This window comes from Nicotiana sylvestris, chromosome 8 (assembly GCF_000393655.2).
Source record: "Nicotiana sylvestris chromosome 8, ASM39365v2, whole genome shotgun sequence".
NCBI classification, from domain to species: domain Eukaryota; kingdom Viridiplantae; phylum Streptophyta; class Magnoliopsida; order Solanales; family Solanaceae; genus Nicotiana; species Nicotiana sylvestris.
The window spans coordinates 8,944,759-8,971,771 of NC_091064.1; the positions used below are offsets into that span (position 1 = coordinate 8,944,759).

The 27,013-nt window shown below is 35.6% G+C and overlaps 2 protein-coding genes across 2 annotated transcripts; both read left to right on the forward strand.

Annotated features, from left to right (window-relative positions):
• Positions 1 to 6,788: 6,788 nt before the first annotated feature.
• LOC104217737 (DEAD-box ATP-dependent RNA helicase 36) lies at positions 6,789 to 12,829 on the forward strand. The gene is made up of 6 exons (XM_009768048.2): positions 6,789 to 7,526; positions 8,349 to 8,671; positions 9,349 to 9,552; positions 9,634 to 9,715; positions 11,321 to 11,419; positions 12,536 to 12,829. The coding sequence occupies exons 1-6, from the start codon at positions 6,912 to 6,914 to the stop codon at positions 12,689 to 12,691; spliced, it is 1,479 nt and encodes a 492-aa protein (XP_009766350.1). The 5' UTR covers positions 6,789 to 6,911; the 3' UTR covers positions 12,692 to 12,829.
• Positions 12,830 to 16,554: 3,725 nt separating this feature from the next.
• Positions 16,555 to 22,414, forward strand: LOC104217736 (glyceraldehyde-3-phosphate dehydrogenase GAPCP2, chloroplastic). The gene is made up of 14 exons (XM_009768047.2): positions 16,555 to 16,826; positions 17,304 to 17,401; positions 17,565 to 17,632; positions 17,716 to 17,754; positions 18,008 to 18,108; positions 18,934 to 19,046; positions 19,136 to 19,235; positions 19,334 to 19,480; positions 19,572 to 19,632; positions 19,714 to 19,811; positions 19,941 to 20,083; positions 20,166 to 20,249; positions 21,965 to 22,054; positions 22,165 to 22,414. The coding sequence occupies exons 1-14, from the start codon at positions 16,764 to 16,766 to the stop codon at positions 22,217 to 22,219; spliced, it is 1,260 nt and encodes a 419-aa protein (XP_009766349.1). The 5' UTR covers positions 16,555 to 16,763; the 3' UTR covers positions 22,220 to 22,414.
• Positions 22,415 to 27,013: the final 4,599 nt, after the last annotated feature.

A 27,013-nucleotide genomic window follows, 5' to 3' on the forward strand; every position in this document is an offset into this window, starting at 1 on the left:
GTTGAACAGTGAAATTCGACCTCGATCGGACCCTCGATATGAGCTCGGATGCGAATAAGAAAAGAGAACAAATGAAGAACACTTTGAACAATAGCTAGAAGACAAATAAAATTTTATTGCTTTGATTTGCGTGTCAATAATGTGTCAGAATAAAGAAACATTTCCCTTTATATAGTTGGGGAGTTTCAATCCTAGTACAAGTCTAAATATGGTAAAAAAAATTCTTTTTTCGGTAAATGTCGATCCGCAGTCGATATCGGACGGGATTCTTGTCGTAATATCCGGTTGAGGGCGAAAATTATGGCTCCCTACTTGTCATTTATAACTATTCCCGCATTTCCCGCGGTCTAGAAACTTTACTCGGTCTGGACCCGTTATTTTTACAGCGCCCAATCCCAGGTACATCGTTCACTCCTCTCGAATTCCAATACGTAGGGTCCTTCGGCCTTGCTTATAGTCTCGTCGAACCGTGTTTCCCTCTTGTTTCCTTATTGGGAAATCGGGGGGAACTTTTACCCCCGATTTTACCCGTACACATATTTTTTTTTTTGGTTAAAATGGATATTGTATTTATACTAGTTAACAAAATGAACTACATTAGGGGCATTGTTGGGGTATCTAAGAGACCCCATAGTTGTAAAGTTATGCATAATTGTGTTTAAGTTATAATCCACAAAATACCTAACTAGTTTAGTTCCTAGGATGTCTACCCAAAATACATCATTGACAAACATCGGAGGAAGTGATAATGTCATAGATTTGTTCAAAAAAATTCCTTTGTTGCTTCTTTGGCCAGTGCATCAGCTACCCTGTTATACTCCCTGTAGATGTGCCTCACTACCACACTGCCCAATCTTTGGATGATTGACCTACATTCACAAATTAGAGGGTCATAAATTAGATTTCCATTCAATAACATATTGATTGTTTCAGCATAATCAGTGTTTATTTATAGTGGAATTAGATGGTTTTGCTCTGCCAGTCGTAGACCCTTGATGAGGGCCTGAACTTCTGCCCTTGTGTTTGTTGTTTGAGGGATATTGTCCATGTATCCCAATATCCAGTTGACATTGTGGGTCCTGAATACTCCTCCGGATCCTCCTATTCCTGGGTTTCCTTTTGCTGCTCCATCTGTATTTAGTTTGTAGGAACCTCTGGTTGGAGGTTCCCATTTTAACAGGATCTAGTGAATTACCTTTGTTGAGTTATTCTTTGTAAGCATAAGGTATTCAGTTGCTTTTGAGATTGTGTTAGTGGCATTGACTTGTTCCTTCTTGTTATTGAATAAATTGTTGTTTCTGGTTAGCCAGATATGCCATAGACAAAAGGAAATGAGATTGTCCCAAAAGATGTACTTGTTGAAAGGGACATTTTTTAGGGAGTTCCATGTTGATTGCCACTGGTGGCCATTGAACACTGGAGCATTATGTGACCCATTTCTTGCAGATTTTGATAGGATTGCATTCCGGAAATGGACAGCATTAGGACACTCAAAGAAAATATGGGCAATGTTTTCTTGTCCATTGTTACAGTAATGACATTGTGGGACACAGTTGATTCTAATAGAGTGGAGGAAGCTCCTAGTTGGGAGTCTCTTATGGGCCATGAGCCAGATGAAGAACTTGATTTTGTTGGGGGCTTGAAGCTTCCAGATCCATTTGAAGGAGCCTTCTTCCCCAGAATGGAGACTAGTTGTAGTCCTGCTTAGGAAAGAGTAAGCAGAACTATCGGAGAACTAGCCATTAAGAGTCAAGTCTCATATAAGATTATCATCCTTAGTTGTAACATGGGGGAATAAACACAAAGTTCAATAGGTTCAGAATACTTGGGGGAATGTCAATGGACAAGGCTAATGTGTCCCAATTACCTAAGGTGTGGATTGAGCTAACCTTGGCATCTAGGTCTCTTTGGGTTAATGGGCTCTCAATCATTTGCCTGATTACTGGCTAATTGGGGATCCAAGTGTCATTTAAGAAACTGACTCTATTTCCTTTGTGGACTACCCATCTGCTTGCTTTGTTGCATATCTCCCAGCCCTTTAGAATACTCTGCCAGATTGGAGATTTTGGGTGTCTAGGGTGTCTAATAGCCCTAACTGGTCTAGCAGTAATGGAGAGATTGCAATGTTTGTGAATGAGGACTCTTGCCCATAGGCTGTTGGTATTCTTATAGGCTCTCCATGCAAGATTGGTGAGGGAAGCTTTGTTCTTGATACTAGCCATTTGGAGTCCTAGCCCCCCCTCAGCCTTGGTCTTAGTGACCACCTCCCACTTGATCAGATGTAACTTCTTCCTTTCAGGGGTCGTGCCCCAAAGGAAGTTTCTTTGAATTTTATCAATCTGATTAGTAATTTTGGTGGGTAGATTTATGTATTGCATAACATGACTTGGAATGCTATTCAAGGAAGATTTGGCCAGGACTGTTCTCCCAGCCATGTTGAGGCATTTTGTTTTTCAACCAGCCAGCTTGGATTGTATGTTATCAATGATGAATTGAAAGTCTGCTGATGTTTGTTTTTTGTCTAGAATGGGGAATCCAAGGTATTTTTCAAAGGATATAGTATGCCTGATGGACAAGTAGTTGGTGAGATGCTATTGACATCATGAGGGATGTTTGAAGAAAACAGGACTCTTGATTTGGTGAGATTTATTTTCTGCCCTGACTGCTCATTGAAGTTCTGCAATATTGAGAGGATGGTATTGCAGTTCCTATCATTGGCCTTAGCAAAGAGGGTGAGGTCATCCGCAAAGAAGAGATGGGATATTTTTGGTCCAATCCTACTTATACTTATGGGATGCCATTGGTTATGAAAGACTGCCTTGTCAATAGATCTTGATAGTCTTTCCATGCACATAATGAATAGGTAAGGAGACATAGGGTCTCCCTGCCTAATGCCTCTTGAGGGTTTGAAAGATTCTGTCTTTCCCCCATTGACAATGATGGAAATGGATGATGTACTGATGCATGACATGATGAGCTTGGATAAGCTTTGAGGAGCTAGAATGTCTCTAACACAGCTGCAGGGGTGTTTGGATTGGCTTAATTTGAGTGGTTTAAACTAAACCTATTTATCGGGCGGGATGGGAGGGGCTGGACGGGAAAAACTCCAGCTCGTTCGGTTAGCGGGCGGGCTGTTTAGCGGGCTGGGATAACGGGCTGGGGGCGGGTTGGGAAATTTCGGGTTTTTAGGGCCCGTTCGGGTTCGGGCGGATCTATATATATATATATATATATATATATATATATTTAAATTAAATTTTATTTTTCTTAATCAATGTTATTGATATTTAAGTATTTGCAAACTTTTAAGGCTTAGAATTAAACTTTGAAGTTTAAAGTTTAAAGTTTAAAATTTGAAATTTGTATTTTAAAATTATAAAATTAAAATTAGAAAGTAAGTGGCTATAAGAAATTATTTAATAAGACCAACAAGCAATATGTAAGGAACAAACTCCGAAGGCTTTCATTTTATATTTTTAATACTTCAAATTAATTTGCAAGTTCTTTTTTGATTTTTTTTTTATTTTTGAACTTGCAAATTAAAAGTTTACAATAACTATAAAAAATAAGAAATAGTACATCACATACTTTGCATCATTTTTGTAAGTTCTTCCATGTCAATATGAGGTTTTAGGTTTCCGGCATTGGTTGAATCGGGACCATAAACTATTATATCTCCAGTTTCTTGGTCCTCCTCTTCGTCTTCCTCGGCACGCCCTTGATTTCGCCGTTCTGATCTTATCCAATCTCTGAAGCACACTAGAATTTTCAAAGCATTGACGCCCAATGAATGACGGGTATCTCCTAGCTGCTACCCTGCTTGGCTAAATGTGCTCTCTAATACGACTGTTGAAATCGGGACATTTAGCACGTCTCGAACCATGGCCGAAAGAAAAAGAAATTGATTTGAGTTTCTCTTCCACCAACCCAGCGGTAGAAAATCCTTTGTGAGGGGCTCTGGTGACTTTTGCAAGTAGAATTGGAGTTCATCAATATTCCTGCTACTGGTTTGTTGATGCTCTCCTAGTGTAGACCAAATCAGATAATCTTGAACACCATCATCATCATCCATAGTTGTTCCAGATGTTGAAGGATTAGTTGAAGGAATATTTGCATCTACAACCGAAGAAGCATCAACAATGTTAGCATAATAATTATATAAAGTTTGTAAATGTGTGTGTAGCTCAGAAATACAAGTGTCAATATCAGGAGTTTCAGTTGGTCCAATATCCATATAAGTATATAAAGCTCTAATTAATTGGCGACACTTTATCATTTTGACAGTAGGGTTTAAAATATCACCAATTAGCTAAATATGGGGAACTGAGTAGATATATTTTTTAAACTTATCTAGCATAGATTCAACAGCATTAGCATATCCTTCTTTCTTCTTCAAGTTATGTAGTAAAAGAGAAATTTCAGCAATATGAACTAAACCATTTGCAATAGTAGGATAATAAGCTCCAGAAAACTCAAGTGTAGCCGTATAAAAATTTTGTAAAAATTGTACAACATCATGAATGACATCCCAAGTTCTAGATGTTAACAAACGGCTAGGATCGGTACAATGACAATTAGCAACTTCAGTTATAGGCATTCTATATTTATAACGACATCTTAAGAATATATAAGTATACTTCCACCTAGTTACTATTTCTTCAGGCATGAGTCTTGGTTTTAGTCCATAGTGTACACATTTTTCCTTAAATGCATTTAATCTAGAACTTCTATTATTTCCTTGAGTTACACCAACAGCTCTCCTAACTAAAGTAATTTCATCTCTAAATAATTCAATGTCACTCTTCACAATCAAGTTATAAATATGACATGCACATCTAACATGAAATATTTCAGGAAGTGGTGGGTGTAGATGCAATTTTAATATTGTAATAGCAGCATTGTTGTTAGAAGCATTATCAAATGACATACACAAAACTTTTTCTGCAATTATAAAATATAGCAACTTCATGGATAGTATTACTTATAAATGCACCAGTATGACTTTGATCTTCATCATATTTAAACGCAATAATACGTTTTTGCATACAAAAATTATCATCTATCCAATGGCATGTAACAGTCAAATAATCATTTCATTTACAACACGACCAATATCATAAGTAAGAGAAACTCTATAAGGAAGACTTGCGAACAAATAACTTATATATGTCTGATATTGTCCAAAAAACCTAAAGATATCAACTCTACAAGTACTTCTAGGAATACCTTTAAATATAGGGTTATAAATTCTTTGAATATAAGTAACAAGATACGGCGAAGAAGCAAAGCTAAAAGGTAAACAACCTACAACAATCATTTTAGCTAATTCTTCCCGATTTTTCTTAATATCGTATTTACCCATTAACCCCCTAGTACTCGGGTTAAGTTTTTATTGCCCAGATTGCTCATCCACTCCCCAATCAAGAGGGTGTTTCTCTTCCATATGCCTACGAAGTTGACCCGTTCTCCCTCCCTTATCGGGCTCATGTTTATAATGTTCACTATAAATTTTACATTTTACATAATTTTTTTGATCTTCTAGTCTTTCAAAAAACATCCAACACTTACTTCTTAATCGTCGATTCTTCTTAATATGGAGAGGAGGCTTACTTATTGCACCCCTAATATTTTGAGTTTGACTAACATTACCAGGTATAGGTGGTGGTATTTCAAGATTATCGGGTGATTGGATATCATCTAATTCATCATCTACACCAAACTTTTCTTGCATTCACTCATAATCTACATTTAAATTTTCAGGCGAACTTTCAGAAATATGTGTAAAGCTACTAGAAGAACCAACACCACCCCTTGTTCTTTTGGAAGTTTTCTTACTACCACCTCTACTAGTGCACGCTTTTTTGGCCACTCTAAGTAAATTCATTATGTAAATTAAATTAAGAAATTAAATCATAATTCTAAATAATAAAATAAATGTACATCAAATAAGAGAAAGAGATGGAACGAATGTACCGGGATTCCGGATGCCGCACTAATTTTAAATTTTTGATATAAAAAATCAAACTTCAATTGATAGACCGAAACTTGATAGTTGATAGTTGATACTTGATACCACACTTCACTTGAATACTTGATATTTGATAATAATAATTTTGCAATGGCTAAACTAAATAATTGATGAAACTTGAAATAATAAATAATTGACAATTTGAGATTTGAGAATTTAAGAACTATAATATCAAGAGAGAATTAAGACTTGAGAGAGAATTAGAGTAGTAAGAGAGTGAATTGTGAGAAAAAATAAAGAAGAAGGTGGGCTATTTATAGATTTTAAAAGGTTAAAAATGTAATTTTTTAATTATTAGGGGTAGGAGGGCTATATTTTTAATGGGAGGGGGGGCGAAATGACCATTTTTGCAAAATCTGGACGTTCCCCAACGGTCATTTCTCAATTTGACCGTGGGCAACGGTCCAATTAATTTAAAAATAAAATAAAATTAAGCAACGGTAACCGGGCTATGCGGGTTCGGTGCACCGTTAAGCAAAACGAATTCGTCCAAAACCCGCCCCCTACCAACCCGTCCTAGCCCGCACAATAAGGAACAGTACCGGTTGAAGCAGGTTGAAAACGGGTCAGCCCGGCCCGATTAACACCCATAGTTTAAACATACCCTTTTTGTTTGTTTTGATGTTGACAAACTCCAAAAATACTTTTTAGTCAAAAGAAACCAAAACCATAAGCCAGATGCGAAATGTATGGCTTTCAGCTTCAAAATCTTTTACCTTATTATATCTATGTTTATTGTTGAATTCCCTAAAATACCCTTCCGTTGCCCGGAGCCGTTTCTTTTCCAAGTTTTTCAGAAGTGCAAAATCAAGTCCCATCTGCAGGTTTAGGGTTCATCAGAATTTTCCCAAAAATCACTCACTTTGATTACTCTAATTGAGCAATGGAATACGAAGAACAAGTCCTTGTAGATCAAAACTTCCCCTTATTCTCCCGCAAAACTAAACCTACCACCAAAAACCCTGTTCTTGCTTCAGCCGCCGTCACCGCCGCCGCCGAAAACCCCAAGCAGCAGCTTCTCAAGGAGACAAACTCTAATCCCACACCTAATCACATCACCTTCTCCGACTTGGGCCTCGCTGAATGGGCCGTCCAAACTTGTAAGGAACTGGGCATGAAAAAGCCCACACCTGTACAACACCATTGCATACCTAGAATCCTCTCCGGCCAGGATGTATTAGGTTTAGCTCAGACCGGTAGTGGAAAAACGGCGGCGTTTGCATTACCCATTCTCCACCGCCTTGCTGAAGATCCTTATGGGGTGTCCTGTTTGGTGATCACACCTACGCGCGAGCTTGCTTTCCAGCTGGCTGAGCAGTTTCGGGCCTTGGGTTCCTGCTTGAATTTGCGGTGCGCTGTGGTGGTGGGAGGTATGGATATGATAACCCAGACCAAGACTCTGATGCAAAGACCGCACGTGGTGATAGCTACTCCCGGAAGGATTAAAGTTCTCATTGAACAGAATCCAGATATTCCCCCTGTCTTCTCCAGAACTAAGGTAAAAGCAGCTCCTTTCAGTTCTCTCTTAAGGTTGCTAATTCTGATGTAGTAATTGAGATCCTTTAATGTGAGGTCAATTGATTATTTTTAAGAATTATATTGCTATAGCTACAGAATTAATGAACAAGGTCCAAAATTTGTACACTTTAAGGGAGATTCTTTTGAAGAATGTATGTCGGAAGAGTTGGATAAATTAGTGCATTATTACAGTGCTGGTTTTTGTCAAATATAATTCAAAAGAACCCTTATTAAAAAGATTTATTCAAAAAACCTATTTTTTCTCTTCGATAAGTAATGTCATAGAAGTATATTGATATGTGGGTACATGAAAGTACTGGTAAAGCTTCATAGGACTAACATCTTTTGTGCCTTGATTCATCCAAAAGGTTGGTAAAAAACTATAGACTTTTTGAGAATGACTAGGCATATAGCACCAAGGCAGATTGTAAGTTTTGAATTGTGTAATGATCATCTTTGAGCCATCCAAGATCTATTTATCTTATTCAATAAGAGCCAGAATAGGCAGTTTGCTAAGGAATGATAAAGTTTTAGACACACTTCATTTTCTATAGAGACCAGCAAAGCAGCAGTTATTTGCCTAAGCAGGCAAATACCTCTTCTTCTTTTTTTCTTCTGTTTTTATTACTCTGTGCTTCATGCGTGAAGCATGAAAGTTCATTCCTTTATTTCCTTATAGTCTCATGTTCCTATTAGCCTTTGTTACTGTGAAATTGGTCTAATATTAGCAAATACACATACTAAACCACATGGATAGTCTTCCTCTCCAAGTGTAAACTTTTATCTCTATGTTGCCTTTCAGTTCCTTGTGTTGGATGAAGCAGATAGAGTTCTAGACGTAGGATTTGAAGAGGAATTAAGGGTAATATTTCAGTGCTTGCCAAAGAATCGACAAACTCTTCTATTCTCTGCAACGATGACTAGCAATCTACAGACACTACTTGAGCTTTCTGCAAACAAGGCGTATTTCTATGAGGCATATGAGGGATTCAAGACGGTAGAGTCGCTTAAGCAGCAGTACATTTTTATTCCCAAGAATGTGAAGGATGTCTATCTGCAATACATTTTATCCAAACTTGAAGATTTGGGTGTTCGCTCTGCAATCATTTTTGTTTCCACCTGCAGGTACAATTCTTTCTGAAGCCCCATAGACTCATTTTACTAATTAAATTTCTCTTCCATATTCATACAATAGACTGAAGCTATGTTAGATATAGTATGTTTTCTATAAAGAAGTGTTAGTTCTATCTCAGGAGATCTTTTCTTGAGGTTTATTCAACTTTAAGATGGCTGCACATGCAAAACGACAAGAAATCAAAGTTTAACTGTCTGGATTAGAAGATGTGTGTGTGTGTGTGTGTGTGTGTATGTATATATATATATATATATATATATATGTTTTTTAGTGGCCTGCTATACAGTTTTTTTATAAATGAAAATTCAAGTAATCCTTTCATTAATAGCAGCCCGATCATTGTGAGGAGTATGTAAAAAGGGCGTGATTCAACTACTCTCATCTACCAAGACCAACTATTGCACCAAAATATATAGATGAAACAAAAAAAAATCTTTTCATACTTCTAGCATCTATCTCATTAATCTGGAAGATTCTCTTATTTCCTTTATTCCAGTAAGTGGAAGTATGTGCACCACTAAGGCATGTAAACTTGTCTTGAACGAATATCATAATGTCTGGAGGTTACAGTATCCAATGGTGCTTACCTTATCAATAAAAAAAGAAAAAAGAGCACCCCTTGATGATTTTCCGGACATTTACAGTTATGTTATACTATTTTGACTAGGAGCTGTCAGCTTTTGGGTTTATTGTTGGAAGAACTCGAAATGGATGCTGCGGCATTGCATTCATACAAGTCCCAGTCACTGAGGCTTTCTGCACTTCATAAATTCAAATCTGGGCAGGTCCCAATATTGGTTGCTACTGATGTTGCCAGTCGCGGTTTAGACATTCCGACAGTTGATCTGGTGATAAATTATGACATCCCAAGGTTTGAGTTTAATTGGATATTTCCATTACAAGTTAATCAAAAAGAGTTTGATGTGTTAAATGTAGCGATTGTTTGCTGCAGGTATCCACAGGATTATGTTCATCGTGTTGGACGTACAGCAAGAGCTGGACGAGGTGGACTTGCTGTCAGCTTTATCACTCAGGTGAGAACTCGACAGAATTCTTTTCTGCCTCTTGGGTTTTTCAGATCCGAGTAGTATGGCCGGAAATATCTGCCGTACCAGGAATGATAGTTCGTAGTAATGCCAGTCCCGGAATGGTCCATTTCAAAAGAAATGCCAGTCACAGAACGTTCAGAACACAGCAATAAATTAAACTAGCAATAAGTGGGTATCTGTATTTTTATGGAACAACTGAAAGAAATGAAATCATAATTGGTAACTTTTGCCTGTTTGACTGTGCTTTGGTGGCGGAGTTACTTGATAGCTGTATTGATGGAAGCTGCAGGTACCCTGGTGTATTCACCATCTAAAGCCAATTCCAGTCGTGTATTATCATCTTTATGTTTTCAAAGCTGTTAACTGAGCTAGCCATGAGCGTCTTCCAGATGATTGAATGTTTCCTTTTTCCATTTACGTTGACATAGCATGTCATCAATTTGTCTCAGCTCTTTGGGTGCATTGGGTTTCTTCCCAGTTTGTGAGGACTGCTTATGTGAAGCCGATACAAATTTCCTTAACCCTTCAGTTTCTTGTTTGAGAGAATGAATCACTGCTCTTGATCCATATAGTTGAATTAGCACCATCTAAAGCCAATGCCAGCACTTTATTCTCTTCTTCACGTTTTTGAAGTTGTTGCCTTACTTGCCATGAGCCTCCTCCAGTTGACTAAGCTTTTCCTCCATTTTAGTTGATCCGCGAGCTTCCTGCTTTCCTCTTCCATCTCCAGTAGCATGCATCATTGTTTCTCAACTCTTTGCATGCTTTGGCTCTCTTTCAGCTTCTGAGGATGTTTTCTTCTGTGAAGTCAATGAAAACTCCCTTAGGCCCTCAATTTCTTGCTTAAGAGAACAAATCTGTTGCTCATGATCGATGTTGGTTGCATTAGCACCATCTAAAGTCAATGCCAACCGCCTATTCTCCGCTTCACATTTTCAAACATCTCACATAGTCATCTCAAAGCTTATGATCTGTAGAGCCTCGATGCTTCACAGCGGTCTGCTTTTCCTTTAGCTTTGGCTCAATTGCTCCGTAGGATTATTTTGTGACAACAAGCTCATCTTCTTTCCCAGTCAATTCATGAGTGAGCTTCTCTACCATTCAAATTTGTTTCCTGATTTTTGGTTAGTAGCTCATTGTGGATCATGTAGTTTCTCCTTTCAATCGCAAGTTTGCCCTCATCTTAGTGCATCATGGACTGTGCCAATTTCCTCACTCCACAATTGGATCTACTAGAAACACCTGACACTGAGATTTTGGGTCATAGTCCATCCAATAAGGGAGAAGAAGAGAAGCGGGGTTAAGTTGGAAATGAAGAAATTGAATTGACCAACCTTCAGTCAGAAGGCTTTGTTACTAATAGTGTGATTTAGTTCTAGTGCTGCTTCTCTCTGACTGAAGTCGTTCGCTCTTCCTTTGATTTTCTCAAGCTTACTTACCCATATCATGGAAAAGGGGTATGTCAATGGCGATGTGTGCTGCGTTTTTTGAATGTTTTCTTTGTCCTGGAACTAATCAGGAGCTTTTTGGACTTTCAGCCTGATAATTTTTTTCTTTAGCTTTGCTTAGTTTTATGATTGTTTGTTGCAGAATGACGTGGATCTCATTCATGAAATAGAAGCCGTGCTCGGGAAGCAATTGGAGAAATTTGAATGTAAAGAGAATGAAGTGCTTGCTGATATCACAAAGGTAAGACACCCTTCCCCCCTCTTTTTTCTCTTCCCGAAATGTCTGGTCAGTTTAAATGAGTTTATATGAGGAAAGGATATGTCATCATTTGCCAGTATTCATGTTTCTGAATACCTGTGTTGAGCAACTTTATGCAATGAGTAACCCACAGGCCTAAAGGGTGCGTTTGATATGGCGTAAAACAATTTTTATACCCACTTTATGCAAAAAAAATTATACCTCGATGCAATGTGCACATGCTTGAATAGTGAAGTTTGGTATGGCAGAAAATATTTTCAGAAAATTAGTTATCTTCTGATATTTGGTTATCAGAATTAGGGGTGGCAAAATGGTTCAAAAAAAAAGTTAACCACCCATATTATCCACTAAAAAATGGGTTGGATAATGAATTTTTTAAAAACGGATCAAATATGGATAAGACTCATATTATCCATTTAGAAAATGGATAACCAATGGGTAATCAATGGATAACCAATGTGTTTAACTTTTACATTTGTAAAGCCTCAAATTGGGGGTTACTCAAGTTAGGGAGACTAAGAGTTCTTCCAAAAGTGATTATATGCAAGAAGTCATGGATAATATGGTTACCCATATTATCTTAACCTGTTTTTATCCGTATTAAATATGGGTCGGGTCGGATAATTTATCCGTTTTGACCCGAACCATATCTGACCTGACCCGCCCGTTTGCCACTCCTAATCAGAATAGACTTTTTTTCTAGGGAAAATATATTTTCCACCAAAAGAGGGAAACTGACTTCCCTCACTTTAGGTGGAAGTCATTGTCCTTCGCAACAATCGCAACACTTAGTTTCAAAAACTTTACATTATTGTCAATTTTCAATACTCAAAAACTTTACCAAAACAATATCCGGTTTGCTAATGTTGTTGTCAATCTTTAATAAATATTTTTAAGAAAATATTTTCTAATCTCCTACCAAATATTGGAAAACATCTTTCTGGAAAATATTAGTAAGAACTTACGTCACTTTCTGTCGTACCAAATACATCCGAAGTTTATAGTACTAGTTTTATATTCCACTTTGATGTCCCTCCTTAAAGCAGAGTGGTGGTTGAAATTCTTTTAGCTTCACATGAATTTTTTCCTCTTTTGAAGGTTTACAAGGCTAGGCGTGTCGCATCAATGAAGATGATGGATGATGGCTTTGAGGAGAAAGCAGAAAGTCGTAAAGCTCAGAAAGTGAAAATGCAAAACGAGAGAAAGGGAAGGAATAAAAAGCAGAAAAGAGAAAGAGTAGCAAAAGACGTATAAGATTGAAGATCTTATGTATTTACGAATAGCAGACGTATCTGTGGGAGCTGCATTTTGCACAAGCGGCGACAGAGGAACATGTTGTGTTAGTTATCAGATGTGGAGTTTTTGAGTTATTTCTCCACTCATCAGCCAAAAAAGGAGAATTTCTACATTCTTCTTTAAGTCTTGCCCTGTCACACTTGAGAGATCAAGAGGCTCCTTAATATCCAACTTATCGTTATTGCTCAATTGGTCATTCTTGACAGCAATGGAAAGGAACAACATCGAAATGAGGTCTGCAACCTTTCTTTTGGCAATGAATCAGCTTGACCGCTTGGACTGAGTTTCTGTATGTAATTTGTTTTGAAATATTGTTTACATACACTTAGTGAAATTTTGGGGCGAGACAGCATTGGATGAGTCGGCTTGTAACTATGTGTCTCCATCCCTGGAATGTTCATAGTTGTATTTCTGAATATTAATTATTTAAATCTCATGAAGTTTGAAAATTTTAGAGAAAATATGATGAATTGGAGATGAGAACTGGAGGTGGATTACATGCTCTTAAACAAGTAATGGAGATGAAATTGAGGTGTAAGCTGAGTTTTGACAGCTCAAGAACTACTAACCATAGGCCAGGGGATGGACTGAATATTAACATTTCTGTGATAGTTTGTAAATAGTAGGATGGCGACGACCTAGTGGAATCCCTACCTCCAGGGAGGGTAGTATATACTTAGACCTTACCTCCTACTCCGGAGGAGTAGAGAGTTCCGGAGTAGAGAGATTATTTCTGATACCCTCAGCTCACGACGATGGTAGTTTGTAAATAGTAGAAAATAGGAATTTAGTGGGGGCAAAAATAACTTTTAGCTCGCGGCCAAAATTATTTACATTAGGTAGCCGTAAGATTATATAAAATTTGTATATTTTTTTTGTATATAACACATAGAAACGTCTATATATACAAAAAAAAGATATCCTTACAATGTTATTTTTTGAGGATCCTTTATACAACAATAACAACCCAATAAAATTTCATAAGTGAGATCTGAGAAAGTTACAATGCACGTAGACTTTATCCCAACTCCAAAGGGGATATGGAGGATGTTTCCGAGAGACCCTCAATTCAAAAAGACGAAAATAGACTATAGAACTTGTGACAATTAAAAAGATCAGAAATAATATAAGCATAGTAGGATACAAATGTGAAGATTCTTTATGCTATTATATTATTGATGATTTTTTAAACTTTTTGAATTAAACTTTACGTACTTAATTAATCTTATGAAGGTTGCTTGGAGTTGCCGCTATGACCCTTTCGGCTGTCTCATAGTCATATAGAACAGACCGTCATCCCCTCTCTCTTTCCTTACTAAATTGGGCACCAGTGTTTTTATTGTCTTCCTAAATGTTGTGCTTATTTTGTTATTGAATTTTTATTAAATTCAATTACTTTGCAAGATTTTATATCCTGAAAAAATAACAATAACAAAGTCAAAAAGGCAAAAGTGCTGGTCATGAAAAGAAAGTGGGCCCCAGCTGTCACCTCAGAAAACTGAGACGTGTTTTTTGTGTTATAGAAAACGACAGTAATGAGATACGTGGCCCGGCCCGGCCCAAACACTTTTTTTTTAATTATTTTTTTTCGAAAATTTTCATTTTTTCGAAAGCAGGGCCATGAATTTTTTTAATTTTCACTTCAGAATTTTTGAATTTTTCGAAAATCTTAAAAACTCCAGAAAACTGTTTTCCAAAATTTTCACTTCAAGTCACGCACAAAAATTCAAAAAAGGCCAAAATTATATTAATGTCCAAACACAATTTTAATTTTCAAATATCATTTTCAGTTAATTTTTTTAATACTTTTTTTCCAAAATTTTACAATTCTTATGTCCAAATACCAACATAATCTTTCAAAAAGAAAAAGGGGTAAACATCAGAAATAGCCATATTTATAACTGATAATTGAAAATAGCCACAGTTTTAAAAGTAACCAAAATTTAGTCACTTTTCATGTAAAGATAAAATCTTAATAAACACTCTTAAAAATTCGAAAATATTTCAGCATAATATATTGGACACGTGACAAGATAGCAAATTCAACTGTTAAGCATTTAAATTGCCTTCAAGGGAAAGCTATCGGATGCCCTTACGATGAAAGTTTGAACGCCAATTCAAGCATTATGTTGCTAGTAAGAGAATGAAATCTACGAAAGAAGCTACAATTGTAATATTTTTTTTATCAATCTTGAAATAATTTATTTTTCTAATAGCTTTAAAATATGTAATTTAGAGTTTAATTTTTGTACGTATAGTTATGGATTTATTAATAATATATTAGCTTTCTTTAACATTGAACAAGTGAAACATGCATATTTTTTGAGATATTAAATTTGGATTTTTTTAATCTTTTATACGTAACACTAAAAAAGGGAAACAAGACTAATTTTTGGATAATTTTTATTTATAATAGTCAAAATATATTTAAACGTTAAATATTATTATAGGTGTATAATATCCATTCACTATAAAAGCTAAAAAATATCAGAACAAATGATGCTAGTATAGAGAGGTTTGACTCTATGTTGTATTTTTATTACATGTTGGAGTTCCATCCTAGAAGTTTATATATATGAGCTTCATAATCCCCCATATTATGTTGAAACTATCTGTATGCTAGAGTTCGAACATAATATGCTGAAAGTTTATACGCATGTACTCCATAATTTATTATGTTGGAACTTTCCGTATTCAGCAAAACAGTAATTATTTTTCAATGACTTTACAAATATTTTTCGATTACTACTCAAAAAATGGCTACCCGTACTGTGACAAGAAAAAGGGAAGAAATTCAAAAATAGTCAGATTTATAAGTGATCATTCAAAAATAGCCACAATATCAAAAGTCATCAAATTTTAGTCACTTTTTATGTAAAGATAAATCTAGACAAAAACACTGTTCAAAATACGGAAAATACTCCGGCATAATATACTGAAATTTCAGTATAATATACTGGAACACCAGTAAATATACTGGAGTTTCAGTATACTTTGCTTGAACTCCAGTATAATATAATGTAGTTCCAGCAAAGTATACTAGAACTCCAGTATATTATACTGGAATCAGTAAAATATACCGGTCCAACATAATATGCTGAAAGTTCATACACAGGTGCACCGAACTCCAGTATATTATGTCAGATCGGTCTCTGTTGCAGCAAAATAGTGGCTATTTTTTAATGACTTGGCAAACGCTGACTATTTTTAAATTACAAGTACGAAAAATGACTACCCTGTGCTATTTTACAAGAAAAAGAGGTAAAAATAGCACGGTCTAGCCAGTTTTCGGATTGGTCATTCAAAAACAGCTAGCGTTTACCAAGTCAATAAAATATAGCCACTATTTTGCTGCAACAGAGACCGGTCTAACATAATATACGTTCGGTGCATCTGTGTATGAACTTCCAACATATTATGCTGGACCTGTATACTTTGTTGGCTCCAGTATAATATACTGGAGACTGGATCACCGGTGCTCCAAATTCCAGTATATTATGCTGGACCGATATATTATACTGGAACTCTAGTATATTAGATTGGAGTTCCAATATAATATACTGGAACTTTAGTATATTATGCTGGAGTATTTTTTTGGATTTTAAACAGTATTTTCGTTCAGATTTATCTTTACATAAAAAGTGGCTAAATTTCGATTATTTTTGAAATTGTGACTATTTTTGAACGACCACTTGTAAATCTGGCTATTTTTTAATTTCAAGAATATGTGGCCCGGCCCGGGCCATCATGGGATACTATGATAGCTACTTTCCGCCCCTTCCGTTGCTGACTGAGAGCGTGAGACAAGTTAGTAGGTCTGTACTGTACAACCAACTGCTTATTCTTTAGAATCTCCGCTCCCTTCTCATTTTATTATTCGCAGACATTAGCCTTCTTTTCTCTGCTCTTTCTTCTCTCTCTCTCTTTCACTCTCTCTCTCGCTCTAGGGTTTTGCATACTATATATAGATATACAATACATACACATATACACACCAACCTCATAAGTATCTTCGTATCTTCCTGAATCAATGGCTTTCTCTTCTCTTCTCAAACCTACCGCCTCCTTTGTTCGACCTTCCCATCGTTCCCAGGTAAAATATTCAAATCTAACACTGAATTATTTGCTGTTATTTAGATCCAAATTTATGTTTTGTTTCATTTCCGTCAACTCTTGTTTTGTCTTCGGAATTTTACTTCTTTTTCTCTATTTTCTCACTCTAACTTTTCCTCTCGATACGTTTACTTTGTTGTCTTCCTTTTTCCTTTACTGACTTCCTAATATCATTAGAAAGATCTAAAGCTAAATATCTGATTCTTGTCTTTGTCAACACTTTACCGTCGATCTGAAATTTAATAAAAGAAGGAACTTTATGCATTTTCTGATGAATTTTGCTTCAGCTGAATTGGGTTTTGTTTTGTTCTTCGTGCAGCTTGACTTTAAGCTGCTGTATTTTGAATGGTTTACATTGTGTATAAGCTTGCTGTTTGGCACACCTATTATTTTTCTTGTGGTTTTAATCAAGTTTATGAATTAATGGAAGTTTTTGACTTTGGATGCATCTGTTCAGACATCATGTGCAGGACTTCATCAGAGTGCTAACTCTGTCAAATTACAATCGTCCATCTTCGGAGATGCTGTCTCAGTCATGCAATGTTCGTCCTTACAGTTGAGTGCAAACCATTCTTCCGTGTCCCTTAGCATCAGTTAATTGTGTTTTAATGTCCTCTTCCATTACTACCTTAGAGAAAAGAAGAAGATAAAGAATAATAGTAATTTATAAAATGCGAATATTTTCCTGTAGCTGATGTAAAAAAAACTAAACCTGCAGAAAATCTGGTGCCTGCAGCATTCAACCTGTTAGAGCAACTGCTACTGAGTTGCCTCCGACAGTTCCAAGTAAGGTTTCTTACACTTCTAGCTTAAACCTTCTGATTTGATGATCAAACCTGTTGCTAAGATGCTTTTTGGCATTTGCTCAGAGTCACGGACCAGTGGGAAGACAAGGATTGGTATAAATGGTATGTTGCTCTGTTTTTCTTTGCTCTGGATTATGTATTTCTCAAGGTTCTGGGGTTAAAAACGTTAGCAGGCTTCATTTCTGATGTCTCTCGATTTTCTTTCCCTTTTATAAGCTCATCAAATCATATTTAACCTTCTGCTACCGCTATTTGGATAACGTGGATGGATGATTGAATTTCTGCGTGTGTGTTCATATACAGTTCTTGCAGAACATCACCGTAAGTGCATGTCTAAAATGTTAAAGCCTTGCAGGTTTTGGACGGATTGGGAGATTGGTATTACGAGTTGCAACATTCAGGGATGATATTGAAGTTGTGGCAGTTAATGACCCATTCATTGATGCAAAGTACATGGTAAGAATATATCTTATGAAGTTGTGCCGTTGTGGTATTTTTGATTCTGAATGGAATTAGGATTGGTAAAGTTAAGCTCCCCTGTTATATAGGCTCATCAGAAAGAAATTTTACATCTCTCAAAAAAAAAAATTACATCTCCATTACTTACTGCTGATGTTATGATGTCAAAATTAAGTATTGGGACCTGGATAGGAAGGATTGCCAAGTGACTGAAGTTCCTGATATAAAATAAGGATACATTAAAAAGGCGCTTTCTTTAAACAAATAGTTGACGTACATGCTATGCTTTCTCCCCCATTGCTAGTAGGTTGATGGGTCGCGCGCCTGGCACACATGTTTTGGCCTTGGAGATTCAGAGATAGGGACAGGTACTAGGGGGGAAAACTAGTGGAGTTATTACTTTGTCTCCAAACAATAACTGGTAAAATGTCAAACCTAGCATAAGATCACCAGATTTTTTTTTTTTTTGACTTTTGTGTTTATGAATCACTTCCTCCTCTTGAGGTCTATTTGATGCTTTCATCTTCTGATGGAGCTGAAGCCTTTCATTCCTGCTCAATAGCTCCATTCTCTATCATTCTTTACGTACTTCCACAAGTAGATTTCCAGTCCTCTGGGGTATAGCTGACAAGGGAGGAATAACCTAGTAATGAAGACACTCTAACTCCAATTTATCACCAAGGGAGCAAAGTGGGAAAGGACCAGTGTTAAGCTTCTGAGCAGGGGTTTTATTTGATGGAGTTTACAGAATCCAAAAACAAACAAAAAAACAGAGGAATTTTCTGGGTTAAAGCTGTAACATTTGATGTTCATTCGTTTTAGGCTTACATGTTCAAGTATGACTCCACTCACGGGGTCTACAACTCATCCATCAGTGTCCTGGATGAGTCTACTTTGGAAATCAATGGGAAGCAGATTAAAGTCAGTAGCAAAAGGTATGACAGTTGAGGGACACAGTTTAAGAACAATCAAATAAATGAAGTTAGTTTATTGCTATCGCTAATGCAAAGTTCTCTTGATGCAGGGATCCTGCAGATATTCCATGGGGCGATTTAGGTGCAGATTATGTTGTTGAATCTTCTGGTGTTTTCACAACCGTTGAGAAGGCCTCAGCACATAAGAAGGTCGAGAACATGCTATTTTTAGCCTTAAACGCTCTTTCCTTGCCCACCTCCTTACTCATGCAGCTCTTCATGTTGATACTTCTTGGTTGATTGTGCAGGGTGGTGCAAAAAAGGTCGTAATCTCAGCTCCATCAGCTGATGCACCTATGTTTGTGGTAGGAGTGAATGAGAGAACTTACAAAACCACCATGGATGTTGTTTCTAATGCTAGCTGTACTACCAATTGCCTTGCTCCCCTTGCCAAGGTTTGGCTTAAGAACTTGCTTAATTGAACCGCCATGCATGATTGCTTGTCGTCCACTTTTGACAGTCTTTCCCATGCTGTGCTCGTTGCAGGTGGTTCATGAGGAGTTTGGCATTGTTGAAGGATTAATGACAACTGTGCATGCAACAACAGGTATGTCTCTTCTTTCTTAACACGTGTAAACCATGTTTTTTCATTCTTACTATGTTAGATTTGAATTGCCGTCGTATTCAGCTACCCAAAAGACTGTTGATGGGCCATCGATGAAGGATTGGAGAGGAGGCCGTGGTGCAGGACAAAACATCATCCCTAGTTCAACTGGTGCTGCGAAGGTATTACATAAGTTATAGATATATTATTTTCTTTTTCTGTTTCCCTCTTCTTCTTTCCATTATTGGGTTGAGGAAGAGGGGCAAGTTTGTGGATCTGATGGAAGACTAATCTTCCTATTTGAATTATAGGCAGTAGGAAAAGTTCTGCCAGAATTGAATGGGAAGCTCACTGGAATGGCTTTCCGCGTTCCAACACCTAATGTCTCTGTTGTGGACTTGACTTGTCGGCTAGAGAAGAGTGCTTCTTATGATGATGTGAAAGCAGCGATAAAGTATGCCTTCTATATGCTCTATACATCTGCCTCTTGCTTAATGAGGCTACTTAGCCTAATTTGGTGTTTTTTTGGGCTCTAGGTATGCATCAGAGGGTCCACTTAAAGGCATTTTGGGTTACACAGACGAGGATGTTGTCTCAAATGATTTTGTTGGCGATTCCAGGTAGATTTGTGCACTCCTCTTTTGATCTCTGTCACACTGCTCTTAGGGATCATTCACCTACATGCCTTTGAGGTTTTACATCTAATGTGTTTCAGAAACTAATAACCTGACTGCTTTTGGAATTCTTTCTCCTATAGCACCTTTGACCAGATCAATGTAAAACATGTTAATGGTAGTGGGAAATTATCCCTCTATTATTGCCCCTGAATAAACCTGTTGCTCAAAGATTTCCAGATTCATGAACCCAAAAGAACTGTAAAAATAAAAATATATTTTAAAAAAAGAACTGTAGAAACAAATATCACCTGCACGCTGCAGTCCTTTCATTGAATGTGTTTCTGTAAAATTATTCATGATCTGACCCAAGGGCTTGTTCTAGTGGTAAGAGTGTAGTGCATGAAGTATTGGTTAGGCTCACGTCACGAGCTCGAACCCTACCATAAACAAAATTTGGGTATTTAAGTGGAGAAGGGTAGAAAGGCAGGCACATATTATCCATCGAGTTTCTAACCATGCGCCAGCCAACCCTCGGGAATATCTTGGTTTAAAAACCATGATCTTAACATCTCATTCTAAAGCCATAAGGAATTGGTGGTTACCCTGAAACATTACTAGAGGAAAGCAAGAGGTTCCTCTATGTGCGGAGGTTATCAATGGAGTTGGATGGGAGTTTGTTCTCTTTTTTTAATTTTTGTGGGAGTGGAAGATTTTTCACTATAATTCAGTAAACTATGTGTAAAAGCATAATCTCTATTTTTTTTTGTTTCTTTTAAGTAATTTTATATATAATTATAATCCAGCACAAAGGAGAACTTTTGTTTTCTCAAAAAGTTTTGGTCTTAGATAAGTTACCCAAAAAAAATTAATTTGGTCTTAGATATGCAAGAGAATAAAGGTTGATATACTCTCCTCTTCTCAGCTACATAAATTTTTCCTGAAAAAGAGGATATGAACAAGTTCATCTGAATAAAGGAGCATGAGCTTCTGGTGCATTTCTATCAGACATTTCTGACCTTAAGCATAAGAGAATAACATCTCAATTTTTTTTTTTTTTTTTTAAACCTTAAATTTTGCTGAATAAGCAACACAAAATTTTGAATATGATGCTAGATTGATTTATTAACAAAAGAAAATTTCCCCCTAAAAAAGTAACGACAACTATCATTAAGTGGTAATATAAACTATAATTATTTGAAGAAAAATGATGGGTGGTAATATAAAATGGGGTCAGGATGATCTTGTGGGGATTATAATACGGAGATTAAATAATAATGGGATTATCTAGTGGAATACTTCTTTTGGTAAATGTTTTGGATTAAGAATAGGATATACGAGGTATAATATAAAGCATGTGTTTGGATTTGTAACAGATAAATTTGGATAAAACTTTATTTTCAATTTAACCTCGGTCTTCTTCTAGGACTTTGGAAGAAGAGCTTGAGAGAGTGATAGTTTTGTCTTTTGGTTGTTTTATCCCTGGATTAGCTATCCCGCGTTGAATCTGGTATAAAAATAATACCAAAATTGTGGTATAACTTATCTCGGAGACAAAATTCTATCAAACAGAGTTACACAATCCCAGATTTTAAGTGAGATGGCGGCGACTTGTGTAGGATATAAGTAGACACAACTGCAAATAGTATTAACTGTGAATTATACTATCAATTGCTGATTGAAGTTATGCTGAATTACTAGTTAATTGATCTGATGTGTAGGTCGAGCATATTTGATGCTAAAGCTGGTATAGGCCTGAACAACTCATTCATGAAGCTTGTCTCCTGGTATGACAACGAGTGGGGTTACAGGTATGAACTTTTTTCTTTTAACCAACCACCTAATCCCCCCCCTCCCCCTCCTGTCCATACCCCTATAGCACAGAACTGACTAGGTTCTACTGGACTTTAAACCTTTGCAGCAACCGAGTGTTGGACCTCATAGAGCACATGGCATTGGTAGCAGCCACCAATTGAAATCTACAAAATTTGGCGCAAGCAACAATTTGTATTTGAAAAACTTATGGAGTTATAATGCTCCATTTTGGTTATGGAGTGGGTTCTGTTACTGTCATATCAGAATACAAATTGAGTTAAAATAATAAATAGTTGGACATGTATGATTTTTTACACTTTTTGTTCAGGATGTGCTTATATACACTTTTTGATGCATTAGCCTCGTTCTCCCTGAGAATTAAACTGCTGACCTGACCTGGTAAATTCATGTTATAGTAGTAGTAACAGTAGTATTTTCCTTGGCGTAGGATGAGCAGAGATAGCCCTTGCGAAAAAGGTGCCAATCTGGCCGGTTTTGCCCATTGGTATTTTCTAATCTAACTATTAATAAGTACCCAGGAGGTCAACATGCCTGCTTGGCACCTCATTACTGTAGCTGCCATATAAATCTTTGAGTGACTTTGACCAAATTGCCCCTTGCTTATCTTATCATACATCACCATAGTTTCCAAAAGCTTTTATGAAGTGGTCCCATCTGAGTCTTTGCTTTACACGTTCCTATCATTTTGCAAGCATATAACCATTTGTATTGTACAACTTATTGAAGAAATGGGCCCACTGAAGTTCTTATTTATATGTGAGTATTAGTTTGCACATTATCAGTCATTTGAAACACTTACTGTAAAATTTAGTTTAAGTGTAACTGTAACAACTAAATTTCGCTCCTGAAAAATAATAATCAAGACAAGAAATATACAGCGACAAATATTATATTCAATTTCAAGTGATGGGGTTACAATCTCTAAATCTAAAGAGATGTAGTCCTCTGATTCTTCTCCTCACGGATGATGGTTCAAGAGCTTGAAAGCTTGATCTTGAACTTGACGGATTTCAGATTTGTAGTACGTCACGAACAATTTGAAGGTCGTCACGAACCAGGATTTGGTGTTGAGTTATCACGAACGGAAGATTTGAAGCCGTCCACCTATGACTTGGAGTTCTCCTTTGGAATTTGACCACAGACGACGATTGCAGATATGGATGGAGGCCTTGATGCTATCTTCATAGCTTCTTTAGCCTTTCTTTCTGCTTACTTGCTTGTCTTTTTTTTAACTTCTCCTGTGACCCCTTTATATAGGTGTGGGTGGAGTAGCCTCCAAGAAAACCCTAGTGGATCATTGGGCTTGAGGCTTATGGGCTGACCCATTTGATAGAAGACCAACTAATGGGCTAGTCCAATGGTATATTGAGCCTTTATTTAAATCAATTTAATTAGATTTAAATAATTGACCGAATTATATTATCCCATGATATTTATTTGGACTAATATATATTTAATTTATGGTAAAATTTAAATCTTTTAGGATTTAAATTTAATAAAAATTTAACCGTCTACAGTACCAAATATGAATTAAAAGGTGAAAACTACATAAAAATACTTAGAATTCTAATGATCTTTATACGTAGATTTACCTTTAAACTTAAACACATAATTTACGTTGTCATCTTTTACGTAGAAGACTTGACTTTTATTTAGAGAAAATAATATATAAACGTACAAAGAAAGTACTTGAATGAGAAAAAAATAATATAATATTTAGCAATATGTATGAGTTTAACATAAATATCTTAAGGTTAGATTATATTATTAGTAGCTTTTATTCATTTACAGTTGTATATGGAGAATGATTAATTAATTTGAATTCCATCTAGACCATCATCGGAAAAGGTGAAAAAAGAATTATTTGAAGTTGAAATTACATAAAATTTAACTTTCACCGTCTCACAAATTTATGATTAATCATGTCTAGCTTATACTTTGGGCACTTGTAGTCTCAATTTTTTCCTTCTTAAACATGAACTTCATAGTAAGTTTTTCCTTCGTAATAAAGAAAAATATATCTAACTTCAACACATTTATTTTTAAAATCTATTAAATTAAAATTAGAGTCCTTTTTTGGGTAAACAAGGGAAGCTCATGGTTTTAAATTAAAATTAATCTTTCATTTCTACCACTGTAAATTAATATTAATCTAACTTTAATATATATATATATATATATATATATATATATATATATATATATATATATATATATATATATATATATATATATATATATATATATATATATATATATATATATATATATATATATATATATATATATATATATATATATATATATATATATATATATATATATATATATATATATATATATATATATATATATATATATATATATATATATATATATATATATATATATATATATATATATATATATATATATATATATATATATATATATATATATATATATATATATATATATATATATATGCGTTACGTGGTGCCTTACCGGTACATTTAGTAGCTTTTATGCACTTCTCTATGATCGAAAATACATTTTATTTTGGCTAATTTAATTTGGCAAAAATAATTATGACTTTAAACAATCAAGAAGGCATTAATTAGTATATTTCCTAATTATCTTTGAGCCAATAAATAATCTACAAAATATGAATATATACAAAGAGTAATTTAAGAAGATATAAAGGCTAACTTAGTTATATAACACTTTTATTAATGCTATTAAATGATTCTTTTAATGAGTATGTCAAAAACTTAAAAACACTTATTTTGAACAAAAGGTAGCATCGCCTAAGAAATTATCCATAACTATTTTAAGTAAAATTTCATATTACCGGTTCATATATAAATTAAGAAGAAAATTTACACATATACTAATTAATTAGCACAACCTAGGCATAGTACTATTGGGCCCATGCGCATCCCTTACTAGTCTTAGGTAGAAATGACACTAGGTAACCACTTTAAAGAGCTGCTATTTAGGAATTAGTCAGTGCGTTCTGAATTTCAGTTTTTTAGTTTAATTTTTCAGGACAAAAGTGCCTTGAATTTAAGATTTTTAGTTTAAAATACGTACTGGTTAATCTCTAAATAACATCCCTGAGAATGACTATTTGTGCACTTGCCCTGGTATCTTAGCGCGGCCTTAAAATTTCTGCGTACTGTGTAGAGAAATTGCTGCCATTTATGACATGATATCTAACTGCCACAAGTTGCATCATGTTCTAGAAGTTTCTCACAGTGTGACAGTGAAGGCCCAAGACACCTAAGTATAAAAAGTTAAAAATCATAAAGAGAAGAAAATTGGATACACATAACTTTGTAAATTTGTTCCTATAATTCATTTTCCTCCCTAAATCCCATTTATCGGATCTAAGATTCTTTCACGACGCAGAGATGTGGAGGAGAGGAAAATTTGTTCTGCTTAATTTACCTTTAGATGAAATATTGCCTCAAGTTATTTTCGCAGTGCGCTCGGTCAATGATAAAAAATAAATTAAAATTCTGAAATAATAGTTTCAATAACTTCCAAAATGCATGAAGAAAAACAAAACAAAGGGCAAGTACTGAACAATATATGATTTAACCTATAAAATCTCCAGGATAAGTGCTTCTAATTTGTACTCTATTAAGCACTTGGAATCGAAAAGGCCAACGAAAGAACATTAGTGCATATCCTTTTTTTCACTTTCATTCATTTTTTATGCATAATGGAGAATGACACACCATAAAGCAAGAAAAAGGAAAACAAAGAAGAGCAAGAATGCACGATTCATGCTGCATGCTCAACAACTAATATTATAAGTATAATTAATTTCGGGATTAAATTTGAGATGAGTTTATTTTACGTTTAGTTGATATAAAATTACGATATAACTAATTCCAGAATTTTAGTATTATTTTTCTCGCTATAGGAGGGTGGAATAACAATCCCGAGATATAATAATTCCAGGATAATTAATCCTGAGATAACTTGTTTCCCAACCTGAGATAACAAGTGTTTACGAATATAATGTATTGAGCAGCGGATGAGGCTGCTCTTCCCTTAACTAGATGTTTCGGGTTCGAGTCCTGGGTACGAAAAAATTCTTGGCAGGGAACGCTTTCCCCCGAATGAGGCCCTACGCAGTACAAATTCAAATATATTCAGACTCAAAAACGAATACCGGACACTGAATAGGAAACCAAAAGAAAAGGTATTAAGCAGATGAGGAGTAGTTGCTTTTCTGCCAATTAAGTTTGTCATGGTACGTGAGTTTTGAGTGTCGTGTACTCCGTATTTAGTATCTGTTGCTGATGTGGGTACATAGGATAAGACATACATACTAGCAGAAATTACTGCGGTACTACCACTGCTCTAAATATCATTTTATCATTATTGAAGAAGGAAGAGTCCTACTTTAATTAAAGAAAACGTCATTACCTCAAGTGGAAGTCTCTTTTCTGCTTACTAATTAGCACTATAATTGCTGTTTGTATTTAATTATTTATTAGTATGTATAGTCCAATCTTGGTCAATCTCTATATTCGTTCGTTCCTTTCCTCTCCCCGAGCTTGAAATTTGAAATTGAAAACGCATGAGATATTGGGGAAGACGCAATGAGATTTGGAATTATTCCACGTGAAAAAAATGCACCATTAGACTAACAATGGTTGTGGTGGATTGATAAGTATGTTACATGAAGTTACATTTGTTAGGGAGCACTTTAATCCCAATGAGAAGACTTTTATACGTGAATTTGAATTTAATCAGGACTCAATATGGATACTGCACACCGAATGAAAATCAAAATTAAAATGCACGATTATATATATATAATGATAAGTTTTATTGTGTGCTTAACACAACTAACATTAGTTGTGTGAGGTTCCTTTTTGTCTCACAAATTTGTGGACCCCAATCTTACACTTCTGGGTCCACAAAAATCTGGGTCCATA